This window comes from Buteo buteo, chromosome 5 (genome assembly GCF_964188355.1).
Source record: "Buteo buteo chromosome 5, bButBut1.hap1.1, whole genome shotgun sequence".
In the NCBI taxonomy this organism is placed as follows: Eukaryota; Metazoa; Chordata; class Aves; order Accipitriformes; family Accipitridae; genus Buteo; species Buteo buteo.
The window spans coordinates 39,990,362-40,006,517 of NC_134175.1; the positions used below are offsets into that span (position 1 = coordinate 39,990,362).

The window sequence follows — 16,156 nt, forward strand, 5'->3', positions numbered from 1 at the left end:
GTAAATGCAAGCTTTTCTGCTAGACATTTCAATTCCAGGTTTTCTGGATTAACTGTGATCTCAAAACAGTACTTCCCACAAAAAAACCCAAACCAAAAACCCTCAAACAAACAAATGAACAAAAATTCCCAAACAAAAAAACCCCCGAGGATTTTCAGTCAGCTCTGTGCATTTATCAGATACATAGGATCGTAACCTCTTGCTTAAAGATACTCAAGTATCTTTTACCATGTTTTGAAAGATTCTTATATAAAATTCATGTGTATCCCTGGCTGGAGAGTCCTTTCTTAAGCCTTTACATTTAGTCTTAAAAGTTAATTGGTCCTCTGTGAGGTTTTTTTGACATAATCATACTCTTTAAGCTGTATCAAACTGTCTCTCTAGTTCCTGTTAAGTCATCTACTACAAGGATACAGCATTTGGATGGAGTCGTCATTATTTGTTATTCCTAATGAATAAAATGACTCAGAACTAACTTCGGATTCATAGTGTGTGTCAGCTCAGGTACCTCTGTGTGTTCACTTCCTCCTTCCTCACGTGAAAAAAAAATAAAAAGCCCTGCGATAAATGTGAGGTAGCTACATGCCATACCAGGTTAGGTCTTTGTCAGTTCATAGGAACTGTGGACATATTAACCATTTCCTGAGGCTTGTGGGCTTGCATTGCAAGGCAGGATGAGGAATTGTAAGTCTGTCTTTGCTATAAATACTGTTCAAGTTAATTGAACTATGTTGGTATGTGCAGAGTCTGCTGGGTTGCACGTGGGGAGTGGTTTATACAATTTGTAGGGCTTTCCAGAGAACCATACCTCTATCTGAAATCTGCAGTGTTGCTTTTGTAAAGATCTGTCTGTACTTCCCCACAGCAGTGTTCTCCCGTAGAGACAATCAAGATTGGGCGCTGTTTGGTAAAATTGCTTTGTAGTCCTTAATCCAGTAGGCTGAGCGCTGAGCCTCTGGTTTACAAGATTCCAATTAGTGACTTACCAGAAATGATACTCAGGCTGACAATTTGAAGAGAATCTGTGAGCCAGTGGGATCACTCCCTGAATGTGTCAGGCCTACAAAATGCAGGGTCAAAAGTACGGGAACTAGTTTAAGCAAATTAACTTCTGAATTAGGTAAATTAGCCTGCTTATAGCTCATCACTGCCACAGTTAGTTCACCTTAGATAATCAGTTTAAAAGGGAGCTGAAGATTGTTAAACACACCATAATTGAGTTCTAACCTCTCTCAGGCTCATGTGATAATCGTAGAACCAAGTCATAGTTGAATTAGTACTGTAAGAGACAGATATCTGGACAACAGAGGTTAATCTCAGGGAAAGAAGAACAATAGCAACTGTTGATCATAATGTTGGTGTCTTTCTAGAATCAATAACAAGACTTTGTACTCCAGTAAGACATTTTGGTAAACGACCAAGTAAAAAGTAATAGAAAAGCAACAGTTTCTTGATGTATAAGGCTATAATTTGTACTTTTTTGTTTCTCTAAAGTTGGTGTTACAATTTATCTCTTTCCAGAGGTGGTTGGATCCAAACAAACCAATCAGGAAACAATTAAAAAGTGAGTACATGTATGTATTTGGTCAATTCATATTTCATTATTAGGCTGTTTTTCCAAGGTACTTGGATTAATTAGAAATAACTTTTCTTGACCATAGGAGGATCTCCTCACAGTTTGAACTTCAGAGTTAAGTTTTTTGTAACTGACCCAAACAAGCTCCAAGAAGAATATACAAGGTACGTCTAGTTAATTTATCAATAAAACATTTTTCTAGAAGGCTTATGTTTAGGGGGATAAGAATAATTAATTTTTTTCAGGTATAACATGGAAATTTTCTTGTAATTAATTTTTGTGTTGTATGTGCAAGCCTCTAATTTTTGCCTAATAATTACAGATATGAACTATGCAGTTGCACCAAATCAATATAACAAAAAGCTTCTGTGAATAAATTTACAAATTTATATGCAAAGTGAAGTAACTACATGAAGAAAATACTACCAAGTAGAAACAGAAAAGGGAAAATAGAGAAGAGAGGAAAAACTTAATGCCACTATTTACCAATGAGTACAAATTTAATTTTATCCTTACTTGTGTTCTCCTTTGTGGTTAAAAAATTCCTGAGCTTTCTGCATTTTTTTTTAATTTCCACCCCCCACCCCCCTACCCCCCCCCAGTTTTCTGCTTGGCACTAATAAAATTAATCTGTTTGTATGGTTGTAGTCCTAGCTTGAAGCATGTAAACTTATTTTGATAGCAATGTGTTGAAGTCTGTTGAAGAAAATGCTCAGTGTGAATCAAGATAGGAGGCTTGTGAGTTGCAATTAGTCCCTGAAGAAATGCCTCAAATTTTCAGTATTCTTAATTAGTTCTGGTCCTCTACGTAAGTGGCATGATTTGACAGATTGGAATTTTTGGATGCCAGCCGTTCTGAAGACAAGGCAGCCCCATTCAAAAAACAGTATCTAAATTATTAAGGATAGCTTTAGAAACCTAAGTACCAAAACTGTGAAAATTTGAGTCCATGTTTGTTTATAATTTCTTTTGATTTGTCATATTTTGGACAAAATTTTACACACAACTATGCAGACAGAATTTACTAAAATCAGTCCCAGAGATCCTGGATCAGGCTTTGTTTTATTGAAATATTTACTCTAGGAAAATTTGGCAATTTACTACATCAGAATAATGAAAAATGTGTTATTTGAATTAAAGGACTGTAGTATTTCTAAGGAGGTGGAAAAAACAGTAAATGTTGATCAATATGAAGTAAACAGTAAAGAAAATAGATAACTGTTTACTTTAAATGTTACCCTGTAAATACAAAGCTATAAATACAGCATTCTTTTAGATGAGAAATAATGTACGATTGCTTTATCAAGGTCAGCTCTGCCATTTTTACTAATAGACCTAATTGCCCCTGAGAAAACTCATTTGTATTTGGAATTGTTATAAGGAGAGAGTTATTATCTGTGGCATATTTTGGAGGGCAGTTAGGATGCCATGTCACAAATATGGGCTCCTTTCGTGTAATCAGTATTCCCCCCTAAAAAAAGAAAAGAAACAAAGCACAAACTTCTGACAATTCCAGCTCAAGCTGAGACTTTTCAAAGGTGCTCAGGTTTTATAAATTTAATGAAACAGAGGAATGAGTTGATATATGAGGCAGTACGAATAGACATCAGGGGAAAGTTCGGCACAAGCTTGTGTCTTACTAGACCTCAGGGAATTCATGTGAGGGAGGCAGGTTATGAATGTGCCAGGTCAGGAAAGGTCAGCAGGAGCTCACCTTGTGTTGGAGAGTTTAGCTTTAGGAACTTGTATTGGTAGGAAAGGAAGCTTCGTTAGTTCTGCTCATGACAGAAAGACTTGCTTATTAATGTTGACTCCAGTTAGCAACAATTCTGTCTTACCCTTTTCTAGATGTATCTATATAAGGAAGATGAAAACATTCTAATGCAATGCCACCTTCATTGTTCTAGCTGAGTTTGTTGTGCAGGCTTTTTCAGATCTACCTTGCTAAAGTTTCCATTGATTTCCCATTTTGCTCAACAATATGCGAGTCTTAAGTGTTCAAACTGGGATGGTTAGCTAACAAGCCATAAACTTCACTCTTTGTTGAAAACAGTGGACAGAAAATGAACTCTGCCTAGTGTTCCTTAATCATGAGGTCCCTTAAGTACCATGGAATCTCTCCGATAAAGCATTACACCAAAAAAAGTAAAATAAAAAGAAGGTGCAGCTGCACATACAGAATGTTTTTGTCCTACATTTTTGCAGCCATAAATGTAAACAGGAAAAATAGGAAAAATTGATCTGTTCAGTAAATTTGTGAAGAGATACTCAAGCTAAGCATGTCAAGCATATCCTTTTAATATATAACTTGTCATTTATTGCTTTTTTTAACAGGTAAAGAAGTTTTGCTTTATCTGTCTCTTTTTTGGTTTCAATATGCATTTTAAGGTGGAAAACCAAAAAGTATTTTGAGGTCTTTAAAGCCTGGCTAATGTCTCAGTTTTAACTTCTTGAGGTTAATACATTAAACTAAGATTCTTGCCATTCTGGTCAGTTAAAGAACCTCTAGGTGGTTTTGTAGGAGTTGAGCACATGGGCTAACATCTTTGCTTGTCAGTTTGCAAGTGTTTTCCCTCATTTTCTTTCAAACATGGAATGTTTTACCTTTCTACTATATTTAGCTTGTAAATTATTGGATTTTTGTGTGTGTATTTGTAGATCTTTGTGGAAGTCTTTAAAGTTGTAGTTAATCCACTTTCTGAAGACTACACAATTATAAGAAGTCCTGTGTAATAAAGTGATGTATTTTGTTTTTAATTTCTTTGTGCAAGTTAATATTGGGAAATATTTAATGCTTGGTTTCAGTTGAACTCAGGTGGTTTTCATAAGTAATTTTGATGAATGTTGATAATGAATGGGTTTGGCTGACTCTACTTTCGAATCAGAACTACAGGAAGGAAACCAGATGATTTTTATAATAATAATAATGTAGGAGGCCCCAAAACAGAATAAATTTGTAAGAAAGCAGGAATGATGTTTAAATTTTCCACTCAGTGAAACTTTTTTTTTAAATTAAAAGGCGTTAGATAGAGTCTAAATTCTACAGCTGCCTTTATGCTATGTTATAAGGGGGTTTTGCTGAAAGTTTAAGCTTGTGCTAACATCTTGCCATCTCAGTAAGTCTTGTTTATTACCCCACTTCAATCTCTGTGTCAGTGGAGGTTTGCCACTTGATATAAACATTTATACTTCTTTGAAATTATTTAAAAGCTTTGAGTGAAATAATGAAGGGACTAAATTGAGTGAACAAAGGATTGATTCTGAGACGTTAAAAAATATTTGGGCTCTGTTGGAGAAACAAAGGAAGTAATTTAGAGGGAAATCTGTTCGCAGTTTCAGGTTTGTTGGGATTTTTAAGTCACAGTGTTCCCGCTGCCACTGTTTGGTGGGAAATAGTTCTTGTTTTAAAGTGTTCATCTACCCCTTTTGCTGTTTCCATCTCCTTCCTGACTTGAAATAGTGGCTATGGGAAGACTAGATGAATTTCTAAAACAAGCTTTTCTCACATCATAATTAAAGAAAACTTTAGAAGTTCAAGGGAAGTCAGTCAGAAGGTGTTTGACATAATAGAATACATAACTTCTATTTAAGAATGTAACTCCAAAATACTAAGAGTAATTGTTATAATTTAAATGAAATCAGAGTAATATCAAATACTCAATGAGAATAAATCAGTTTTATCTACCTGGAGTACAAATCATTCTTATTAAGGTACCTCCATACACAGATGCAAACTTCAACTTTTGGCTGCCATATTGAATAGTTCTGTTGTTCACATTCCTCATGAAGGCACTTCTTTTAAACTTTAAGTTCAACATAAATACTGGAAAATAAAGCAGCTAGAATGTGAAAATTGCAGCCTTTTAGTAAAATATAATGTATAACTTCATAGCCTGTAACTAGTTTAATTTACAAAGTTGTATTATTATTTTACTAATCACAGTTTAATTTATTTCCCATAGTTTAAGAAATAGCATGCAAAATGTAAAGTTTTACTTTTGCACTAACTGAAAGCAAATGCATTAAATTGATGAAAAATTATTAAATAATTTTATTTTTAATTATGGTGTTTTTTTGTTTGTTTCTTTAAATAAGGTACCAGTATTTTTTGCAAATTAAACAGGACATTCTTACTGGAAGGTAAGACATTTTTGTTGTGTTAAACATTAAATGCAACTTTGGTTGAGAAAAAGTTAATGGTAGGGGATTTTACCTGCAAAAATAAAAATGTATTTAATTTAAAATAAATTACTGTTTATGCAAGTAGAAGTGTATATAATAATTATCTGTCCAGTTTGTTCCTAGACTATGAAAGATTAGGCTTTTCAAAATAACTGAATTTCATATGAAATATCTAATTTTATTTATTTCTCATTTTAAAAACAAAACAAAACAGATTGCCCTGTCCTTATAATACTGCTGCTCTTTTGGCTTCCTATGCTGTTCAATGTAAGTATAATTAGTATTCATGTACATGTTAGTACTGCAATATATAAAAAGTAGTATTGATGAGTTTCTAAAGAGTGTAGTTTGTATGGCATTATATTGTGATGTGTGTGGACTTGATGCTACTTTTCTCACGATTAAGGAAATATGGTCAGTTGGTTTTTCTCCCTCAGCCTGTTTTGCTGAATTAGAAGTGGAAAAAATACTGGTAACGCTCTCTGCTTTCCTTCTTTAATCCCGTGCAGTTAAAAACCCCCAAAACAACCCTCTTGTATTTCTCTGTATTCTGAAGTGTGGGGTTAGTTTGTGTTTTTTTGAGGATGATACTAAAGCATTTTTTAGACAAACATTTTTAACATACCATACAGTGAGCCTCCAAGGAGGTGTGGAAAAGAGAATTCTCCTCATATCTGGCCAAAAAGTTCAATACCTGTGTCGTCAATTTTAAGTCATCCAGTGAGTAGATAAGTCCCGAAGACTGAAATTTAGTCCTCTTCCTCTCTCTCCATTTTCCTTCATAAACTTAAATTGTTCGGTGGAAAAAAACCCCCCACAACAACCAAGCGACTAAGAGACTGTTCAGCACTTAGTTCTTGAAATTTGATTGTCAGAAATTCAGTTTTATAAGCAATCCTGATATATCCATCTATATTCATGTGTTTTTCTGCTATTAAAGATACTTAAATCTACATTTAGTACTATGTGTACTTTGTACATTTCAGATAAATAGTGTCCATGTTAACCTTTTCTGGGAAAAAAACATATAGTAATGTTAATGTAGTATTTTATGCATAGTTTTGATAAGTGTTCACCTTTTTCCAGATGAATCAATAGAGCAATTTCTCTTAAAACTCCCAAACTCCAGCTATTTGGAAATAGATATGTACTGCAAATGCTGTCATGCCATAGGGATTTGCCTTAGAAGAGGTGAAGCATTTGGTAATGAAGCAGGCACTATGAAGTTTATAACATTTTAAGCTTTTAAGAATGCAATATGTTTATTTTTCATACGTTGTAGAAGCGGTGGGTATGCACAGTGCATTGTAGTTACATTTATATATGAGATCCTGCTGCCCTTAAGTTCTTCAGTGTGCAGACCTCTGTCTAATGATTTTCTGTGCATGCCTATTACTAAACTCACTCTGGGTTTAGCTCTTGGGATTCTTCATAAATGTAGGTGAATAGCAGATGCAGATCTCAGACAGTCCTGTATTCTCTGTAGTGGATTTTAGCAAGGCATGCACTCTGTTATGAAACCTGGTCCTATTTTCCAATTTTTAAATTATTTAAAATAGGATCTGTTTCTGGTGATGCAAGTGGCCCAGACTTCTTTCCTACCTTCCCTTCCCTTGCTTATCTTCCTGCTCCATGAGTGCCTTCACCCCTCTTATCAATTCTTCCATGCCCCATAAAAGTGTCGGTAGGCCAGCGCAGGACCCCATGTCAAGCTGGGTTGCTGTGAACTTTCCAGTTTTCACGTGTTAGGTTACTTCTCTGTCACTGTAGTTCTCTTACATGGATTGCAGATATTTAAAGATGATTTTTTTTGGATTATAGTTAGAAAGCCTCAAAGCCTGTATTTTTAGCAAATGTTGTTGTTTGTACGTTTTTTTATTCTGACAATAAATGTGATTTTAATTTATTTCCTGTAATTTTAAGAAAGTGGTAGAAATTATGTAAATGCACTTTTTAGTAGTTTCAAGTGAAGTAGTTTCAATGTAGGTGTATGTATGTGTACATTTTTTCCATACATACAATTGAATGTGGAAAAAAATATTTTTCTAATGCTTCTGAATATATCTTGGTATGGTATGAGTTGGTGGGTTTTGCAGATCTTAATGAAGAAATAGCAGTTATAGGGTTAAAATATATATATTGTATAATCACATGAAAGCCAGCAAAGGTAAAGTAAAAAAAAAAAGAAAAAAACCACCTTGAAGTATATTATTTAGTGCTAGCCATTATGACAGCATTTATGAATTGTGTATTAAAAATTAAACACTTTTAAAACTTCCTTCATAAGTACCTACTCAAAGCTCTATTTAAATGATCTCCATGGTATTCACTGAGAATGTTTATTCGAAAGGGAAAAGGGGAGTTCAAATGTCTTCTCTATTTTTGTTTGCATAGATCATAAAGTATGTGGGAGCAGACTCTTGTGAATTTGGGGGCATTGCACAATGCCAGATACATCAGTGATAAACAATAACCTCTCTTTTTAATATTTTAGCCGAGCTGGGAGACTACAACCATTCAGAAAACTTGCCAGGCTACCTCTCAGACTATTCTTTCATCCCTAGCCAGCCTCAAGACTTTGAAAAAGAAATAGCAAAATTACATCAGCAGCACATGTAAGGATTTATAGCAGAAGATATTGACTGACTTTGTCAAATCCTGACTGCTGGTGCTGTGCTATTATGTAAAAAAATGAGTATTTTGTCTTAAAGGTTTCTGAGTTTTTTTGTTGTTTTCTTTTAAGAGTACGTTTAATGTGATTTTTTTTTTTGTAGATTGTCTGTATAGTAAATACCATTGATACTCTGCACAGATAGAATATCTATGACAGAATGACAGGGAAAATAAGTCAAAAAATTAAGATATTAAAGGTACACTGAAAACAGTATTTGTGTATATTACATAAGATACTAACTTAGCAGGATGTAATTTCTTTACGAGTTTTTTTCAGTCTTTGAGAACGCTTTGAGCATAAAGGCTTTGTTTTCATGGTGCTCTCACCAATAAACAAGAGTTACTTTAGAAATAACAAAGTCCTTTTCTTCAATATCTGTTCTTTTCTCTGTGCAAGTCTGTGACCTTTTACTAAAGAGGAAAAGGCAATGAAGCAATGGAAAATATTTTTTTTTCAGTGTGTAACATTGTGGTACTTTTTCAGTGATGATTCCTTGGTATTTTAGAACATAAGTGCTTTTTGTTACGGTTAAATGTAACAAAATGTAAGCTATATTTACAAAAACATTTGCTTAATTCGGGCATGTTGTTGGCTTTAGAAACTGCTGAATGTTAATTTATATTTCAGTCAATGGCTTAGCAAATTCTGTTAGGTAGGGTAAAGAAATTGTGATGAGTTGATGGTAATTTAAACTTTAAGGGTAAGCCTTGGAGAGAAATTGCTGTCACCAATAAAAAATGCAGGACTGCAAAAGTAATTTCCAGATTCTAGAGCTCCACAGACATTTAAATGGTACAGTGCATTAGATATAAAATGTGTGCGTTTGCAAGCTGCCTTGGGGGTTCTTGTCAGGACTTTGACTATGTGGAAGCACAAGGTTGTTTTCCTGTTAAAATTTTTGAATTACAGCGTGTTTATGGTGAGAAGGGAAATTCAGATTTCAGGGTGGGGGTAGAAGTAGCAAAACTAATGCAGATTTTCTGTTTGAGCTCACTAGGGAGCCTGATGTGGGAGGTTATGTTAGAATGTTTCTTCTGATTTAGCTTCTTTTTTCAGAGGGTTGTCTCCTGCAGAAGCAGAGTTCAATTATCTCAATACAGCACGTACCTTAGAACTTTATGGAGTTGAGTTGCACTATGCAAGGGTAAGTTTGGATGAACTAGTATTGTAATGTAAAAACGGATTCCTCTGAGATTTATGGAAAAATAAATATTTATTTTTAGTAAGACTTCCTGGCTGCTGCTTACAAGAGAAAAAAAAGAAAATAATGTTGTTTTACTAGGTGCCTAACTGTGATTTACCAATTTCAATAGCCACTGTTTCACTCTAGTGATGGTATTTCTTTCCTTAAATTTGGGCTTAGTTATATCTTTGTTATTCAGGTTGAGCCTTGTTGGCCTGAACGCCATGTTTTAAGTCTGTCAGCTTCAACAAATATTTAATTTGGTTCCAATTAGAACCAAATTATAAATCATTATATAATATGAACTGTTAATGTAAGGTGAGTGTACTATAATTGGATACAGCATCAGTTTTATCAGGTAAAGCAAGTAGCTCAAGGTCTTGACTCAAATGATCTTAACCTGTCAGTAGAGTGCTACCATTTCTGCAAAGCATCTGAATGTAATTTTTAGTAACTAAGACACCTCTGTTTTTTTTAAATATTCTTGTCCTACTCCCTAAGGCTAGAGGAACTTGCAGGAGAATTTGAAATGTACCCCACTTCACTGCTCTCTGTGTCCTGCTGTTGTTGCACACATATTGAGAGATCTATAGCAGGTGTTTGATTAAGAGTGCAAAGATATTTCAGGAAAAATGTGCTTTTTAAATATGCTTACAATATTGTTTGTTTTAGAATCTCATCTCTCTGTGTTCTGAGATTGCAATTTCCTTTCAGGTAGGAATTTAAGTTGCTGTTTGCTTTTAGTGTAGCAAACATCAAGCCAGTCTATTAGTGCTGTTATTTGTAATAAACTGCTAGAATACTCCATGTATTTCTTCGAAGTTGGTGGAACAGAGAACATCTAACTTAAGAAATTAAAATTCTGTGGTAGCTTATAAAGAACTTGCAGCAAACATTTGGGCTTGTCCTAAATAGGAATGAATAATTTAATTCTTTCTTATCTTATTAAAAAACATTTCCTTCCATGATAATTAAGATCTGTTTTACTATGGTATTTGTGTATTAAGAGAGAGAGAGATGAGAATGAATATATATGAGGTTTCAAAGATATTTTTATTGTTCTTCAAGTAATTTTCTCTTTTCTTTTAAAGGATCAGAGTAACAATGAAATAATGATTGGAGTGATGTCAGGTGGAATACTGATTTTTAAGAACAGAGTACGAATTAACACCTTTCAGTGGTAAGGACAGCTGTTTAAGCTAATGTTTTTGTTTGTTATTTCAAAACATATTTTTACCACTACCAGTGTCAATAAGCTTTAAAAAGGACTGAAACTTAGTTGTAGCATATCAAGTTGACATGATTTACCTCATGCTATGCTATGGGTAATTTTATGACGGAATTTTGTCCTGTTCTGTATACTGTGCTGTTAAATAAGTGTGGTGCGAATTATAATGAATTTTAATACATTTTTTCTTCAGGAGCTCGTAAGTGTACTTTGTGTTTAATTAACTATGTAGCCAGGTCCAGTGTTATGGTCTAGCTCACAGTCTTTAAAGAGACAACTGAACTTAAAAATATTACCTGTAGAGTGATTGCTCTTATCTGTTTTGTCACATATAAATTAATTGCACTGAATGTGTTAAATTTAATGTAGGTATGGCACTTGAGGATAACTGACGTGGAGCATTCAGGATATGGTCATCTTTTCATCCATAGATAACCATTTTCATGATAAGGGTCAAAAAGGTGCATTTACTGCAGAAAATGCTGTCGTTTATTTCTCCTCTTAACTAAAATAGTTTTTAGAGCTGTTCTGTAAACATGGAGTTATCATCATTAAATATGATACTCTAGTTACCAGTCATCTTAAGTTGGGATCCTGTTCTTACTTATTCATGTAAGAAGGGGAAAGATCCAAGAGAAATCCTGTTCTGCACTATAACTTCTATAGTGCTGTATGGAAGTGCTCTTATGTCACCTTCCCCAATGCTTTTTTTAGTTCCCTCAGAAGTAACCTTCCCTTGGTTTCCTTTGCCTGCTTGGAATCCACTTAGACAGCCTTACTACATATGTCGTTGAGTATGCTATAACAGCATTCTGAGTGGGCAAAGTCAGCCATATAAAATTATCATCATAGACGTTAGTCTACCAGGCACAAAAGCTGTTCGCTCTAGAAAAATGATGAAAAGTTCTGCGTTTTCATTTGCTACTGATTTTGCATTTTCATTTGCTACTGATATGTGTGCTTGGGCAATGCAGCTCTGGACTTTTCTAAAGTTCTTGGCTGGTCTGTCATCTTCATATAAACAGATTAAATTGATTACCACAACTGAAACTAGAAGAACTTTTCTCTGAATTCAAACTGATACAGGCAGTTGAAATCCTTGGGGTTTTGTTGGTTTTTGTTAGCACAGGGTAAGATCCATTACCTATAATCAGTGACATGCTTTCACTTAGTAGGTTCCCTTGCAGAGATTCAAGACGTTAATCACAGTCTTGATCTTTCCTGCAACCCAGTGAATTTCTAAGATATTCTTGTTTTCTGTGCTAAGCTTAGTCTGAAGTTTTGTTGTAGGATGTTACATATTCTGTGGTTTACCATGTTGGGAAACAGTGTGAATGGTCACATTTTAGTAGATTTTCGAAGAGAAAGAAAAAATAAAGCTATGACATAAGTGTTATCCACAGCCAGATACAATTGAACATGGTAAACATTTTGCCTGTAAGCGTTCAAAGAAAAGTAAGCCTGAGGCAATTACGGGGCATGTAAATTTTCAGTCTCCATGGGTAGTTGGGTAAATTAAAACTGGATTTTGCAATGATAAATCTGGAATTACTGTACTAGTCAGTCAGACCCGCCTTTATAATAGTGACACATTCTAAGAAATTTATCCTTCATCTGGTAAGAGTTTTGAAGTGTTAGAGCCATTTCTGGGTTAAGGCTGCTTTATAAATGCAATGCTGTAATAATCAGAAAGGTTTTAATTCAGGCTGCTTTTACTGCTGTTATTTTTGGGCAAACAGTAGTAGTAGAAATAGGTTCTATAAAACACACTGGTAAATTACTGAGTATGTACAATATAAGTCATAATTAAGCTACATGTCCATGCTGGAAGCTAAAGGTTTCTGTGAGCTCTGCTTCTTATTGTTTACATGCCAGGGATGTTGACCTAAATTCTTAGTTCGGTGTTTGTGTGTGTGTAATTACCTGAACAGTTCTTTGTATTCAGCCATATCAGCTGACATCAGGGATATTAATTTCTTCCTGTGAAGACTGTAGTACCAACATAATTGGTCTTTAAAAAACCACAATGAACAACTGCCTCCCCTCCTCCCCCCCCCCCCCCCCCCCCCAATTCGTCCTATTATGGGCTTGCTTTTGCTATGAGTAAGGATCTGAAATGTCAGTTCTCACAATATAGCTCAATAGTAGACCTATTACCTTTCCGTTTTATCCATAGTCATGCAGCTGCTCCAGTGACACTAGTACTGATACTTTTTCTTCTTGCTTCCACTTATTCTTGCTCTTGTGCAACTGGAGCTGTGTAATGTCCTCTCAGTGCTTTATGGCTATAGTGAATGTTTAGTTATCACTTTTCAGTACTCCTGAGCTGAGTTTTGAGACAAGCAAGAGGATAGACGTGCATGTATGTGGGAAGAAATAGAGGTTTAACTGTATTGCTCAGAGAAGAATCAAGTAAAATGTCTCTGCCCTCTCCCTCTTAATTTGGTATTATATCTAAATTGCATATTATAAACCTTATGATCGTGGGGAGAAATGAAACAGGAGGGAATGAGGCAAAACAAAGGAGACTGCCTTTTATCCAGTGTGTCCTAACTTGATATTCCTGTACTGTGGGTAATTCCTCTCTTTGCCAAACTGTGCTACCAGGCACAGCGCTCTGGGAATCCAGGAAGTAGATCTTGCCCTTGAAGACCAAAGGAGAAGAGCACTGAGTACCTCAACCTCTCCTTTGTTACTAGATCACTTGTTCAGCAGCGGAGACGCACTTTCCTTTGCCTCTCTTTTGCAGTCCGTGTAACCCTGGAAAGCTTTGTTGCTTTTCGCATGCGTTGCCAGTTGCGACTGCAGTTGCACTTTGGATTTCCTAGTTCTATCCCTGAATGTCTAGGTAGTACTTCTGTGTTCCTCCTTGGTCTTCTGATCCTGCTTCCACATCCTGTATGCTTTCGTTTGTGTTTGAGCTCAGTCAGCAGTTCTGAGATAATCCAAGTTGGCCTCCTCTCATGCTTGCTTGTTTTCTAGCACGTCAAGATTGTTCTGGATTGAGACGATTGTCCTTTAAGATTGGCCACCTCTCCTCAGTTCCTGTGCCCCAAAGGGCAGCTTCCAAGGGATTTTGCCTACCAGAGCTCTGAGCAAGCTGGAGTTCCTTCTCCTGAACTCCAGGGTGGTTAAGTCTGCTGCATCCCTCCTCACTTCCCTCAGGATATTTAGCTTCACCATCTCACAGCTGCTAGAGCCAAGTTTGTCTTTGACTGCTGAATCTGGACAGTCCTTCCCTGTTCGTGAGTTATGCTGCCAAGAGCATCCTTCCTAGCTGACCAGTCCAGAACCTGTGTCAAAGAAGTCTTGGTCGAGAAATTTGCTGGATCGCTTGTGTCCTGCCTTATCACTCTCCTGGCAAGGGTTGGGGTGGTAAAGTCCTTAGTGAGAACCAGGGCTTAATATCATGAGACTCCTTCCACATGTTTGAGTACAGTCCTCACTTTAGACTAGGACTTTTAAATATATCTTCATTTAAAAAGATACATCTTATGATTTAGGATGTCTGAGATGACTGGAGACTGGAAAATCATACCAGGAAAATACTATTGATGCCTACCTGTTCTTACACTTTTCCTTGGAGATGCACCGTTGCTGACAGTCAGAGAAAGGAAACATAAGCAGATATGCCTTTTGCTTTGGCCGATTATGGATATTCTTATTTAATACTAGCAGGGTATTAGCAGTGCATATGAACTCTCTCTTATCTGCTGTATTTTTTGAAAATAGCTGAGATTCAGCTTTGCTGAGTAATTTCTTTGTACTTGGAATGGTGACTCTTACGGGTTGAGTTAGACCTTATTGGCTAATGTTGCAAATGGTTTCAGGCTTAAAAGGCAGCTGACCTCGCTCTGCCCAAATTATGGGGTGAGATTAAAAAACTTTATGTATAGCTTTCATCCTTATTCTCCTTGCGTCTGTAAATCACCAAAGGCAGTGATTTCTTTAGCAGAAGAGGGGAAAAAAAGAAAAAGAGTAAAAGGTGGTAGAAAGTTTTTATAAATGGAATAATTTTGATTTATTTTCAGTTTTTTTCTTGGCATGCTAAACAACAATGATAATGTTGTAGAGTGTGTGCAGTTTAGTTTTTAGAAAAGGTATATATTAAAATGTTCTTTTAATCGTCCTGTACCCCAAAATTTTAGAAAATTAATCATAACATACTTCTGGTTAACTACAGTGTAATAAAACTTTTTTTCGGTTTTTCCACAGTCAGACTGCTATAATCACTAGTGTCTATCCCATCCAGCAAATTTAGGACCCATCCCTCATTATGCATAAGCAATTGTTTGTCACACGAGGTGCTAAGAAAATTGCCGCATTGCCAATGGAATAATGTGATTTCAGTAGATAAGTTATAACCCCCTTTATAGTTTCTAATCCTTGAGAAACTAACTTCAATAGCAACAATTTGTTAAGAATTGGAAAAAAACCCCAACAGGACAAAGTTATAGCTGCTGCTTTTTTTTTTTAAACTAATGGCAAAGCTAGGAAAGAAAAAAGAAATGGGAAAAGATTTAAATAAGCATAATTTAAAGGCTAATATTCACAGACTCCCTTTATGTTATTGGAGATAGAAACTTTCTCAACAAATTAGGACATCTGAGTTAGATTTCTGCTCTGAATAATCCCCTGGAGAAAAATGTCCCAATTTGATTTAGCTAAGAAGAAAATTTCTATATACAGATATCTAACTTAGGTGTCTGTTAATGTTTTGCTTCTCTTCCTTTCTAGCCTAGAGGGGTTTTTATTCAACAAGGTGATTAATATGCAAGTAGTAATTCCAGTCACTACTGAGGTCCCTGTATATTCTTCATGAATAAGTTTATCTCAAAAGTCGTAGCACTATCTTCACTGACCTTCTTGTTTTGTTTTCTTGGTTTTGGGTTTATTGTATGTTTTGGGGTTTTTTTCTTTCTTTCTTTTGTAGCTTTCCCAAGCCAATATAGTAACTTGAAGTACAGGGACCATCAGAGGCAACAGTTCAGATTAGTAAGGGTGCTCTGTGTAAACATGCTGTGTAAAATGTTGATTGTAACCCAGGAAGAGTTTGCTGTTTAATTTCCCACAAGTTAACTCTGTGATCTTTGAGTTTCATGAGAATTGTCAGCAAAATCTTTTTTGAGTGAGATGGCATTTGAATTTAGTGTTCTATGGTTTGCAGTATTGTATCTGTTGTTCCTTTTCAAAGTCACAGAAGTTACTGGGGTTTTTTTCTTGTTAAAATTGTAACCTTGCTTTTATTCTTGACCAAAATAATACTCCTGTATATTTAGTAAAGGATGTGCACTATCCTAGTATTGCATTTCT

The 16,156-nt window shown here is 35.4% G+C and overlaps 1 protein-coding gene across 4 annotated transcripts in view; it reads left to right on the top strand.

Moving 5' to 3' along the window:
- The window catches only part of PTPN4 (protein tyrosine phosphatase non-receptor type 4), a 120,753-nt gene that overhangs the window by 52,189 nt on the left and 52,408 nt on the right, over nt 1-16,156 (top strand). For all 4 annotated transcript variants that reach the window (XR_012650503.1, XM_075028738.1, XM_075028736.1 and 1 more), the window contains 7 exons: nt 1,522-1,564; nt 1,662-1,740; nt 5,672-5,716; nt 5,973-6,025; nt 8,253-8,373; nt 9,489-9,576; nt 10,707-10,795. Coding sequence is in view for 3 of the 4 variants with exons in the window: in XM_075028738.1 (XP_074884839.1) it covers nt 1,522-1,564; nt 1,662-1,740; nt 5,672-5,716; nt 5,973-6,025; nt 8,253-8,373; nt 9,489-9,576; nt 10,707-10,795 (518 nt within the window). In the remaining variant the exon portion in view is untranslated. The remainder of the gene's footprint in view (nt 1-1,521; nt 1,565-1,661; nt 1,741-5,671; nt 5,717-5,972; nt 6,026-8,252; nt 8,374-9,488; nt 9,577-10,706; nt 10,796-16,156) is intronic.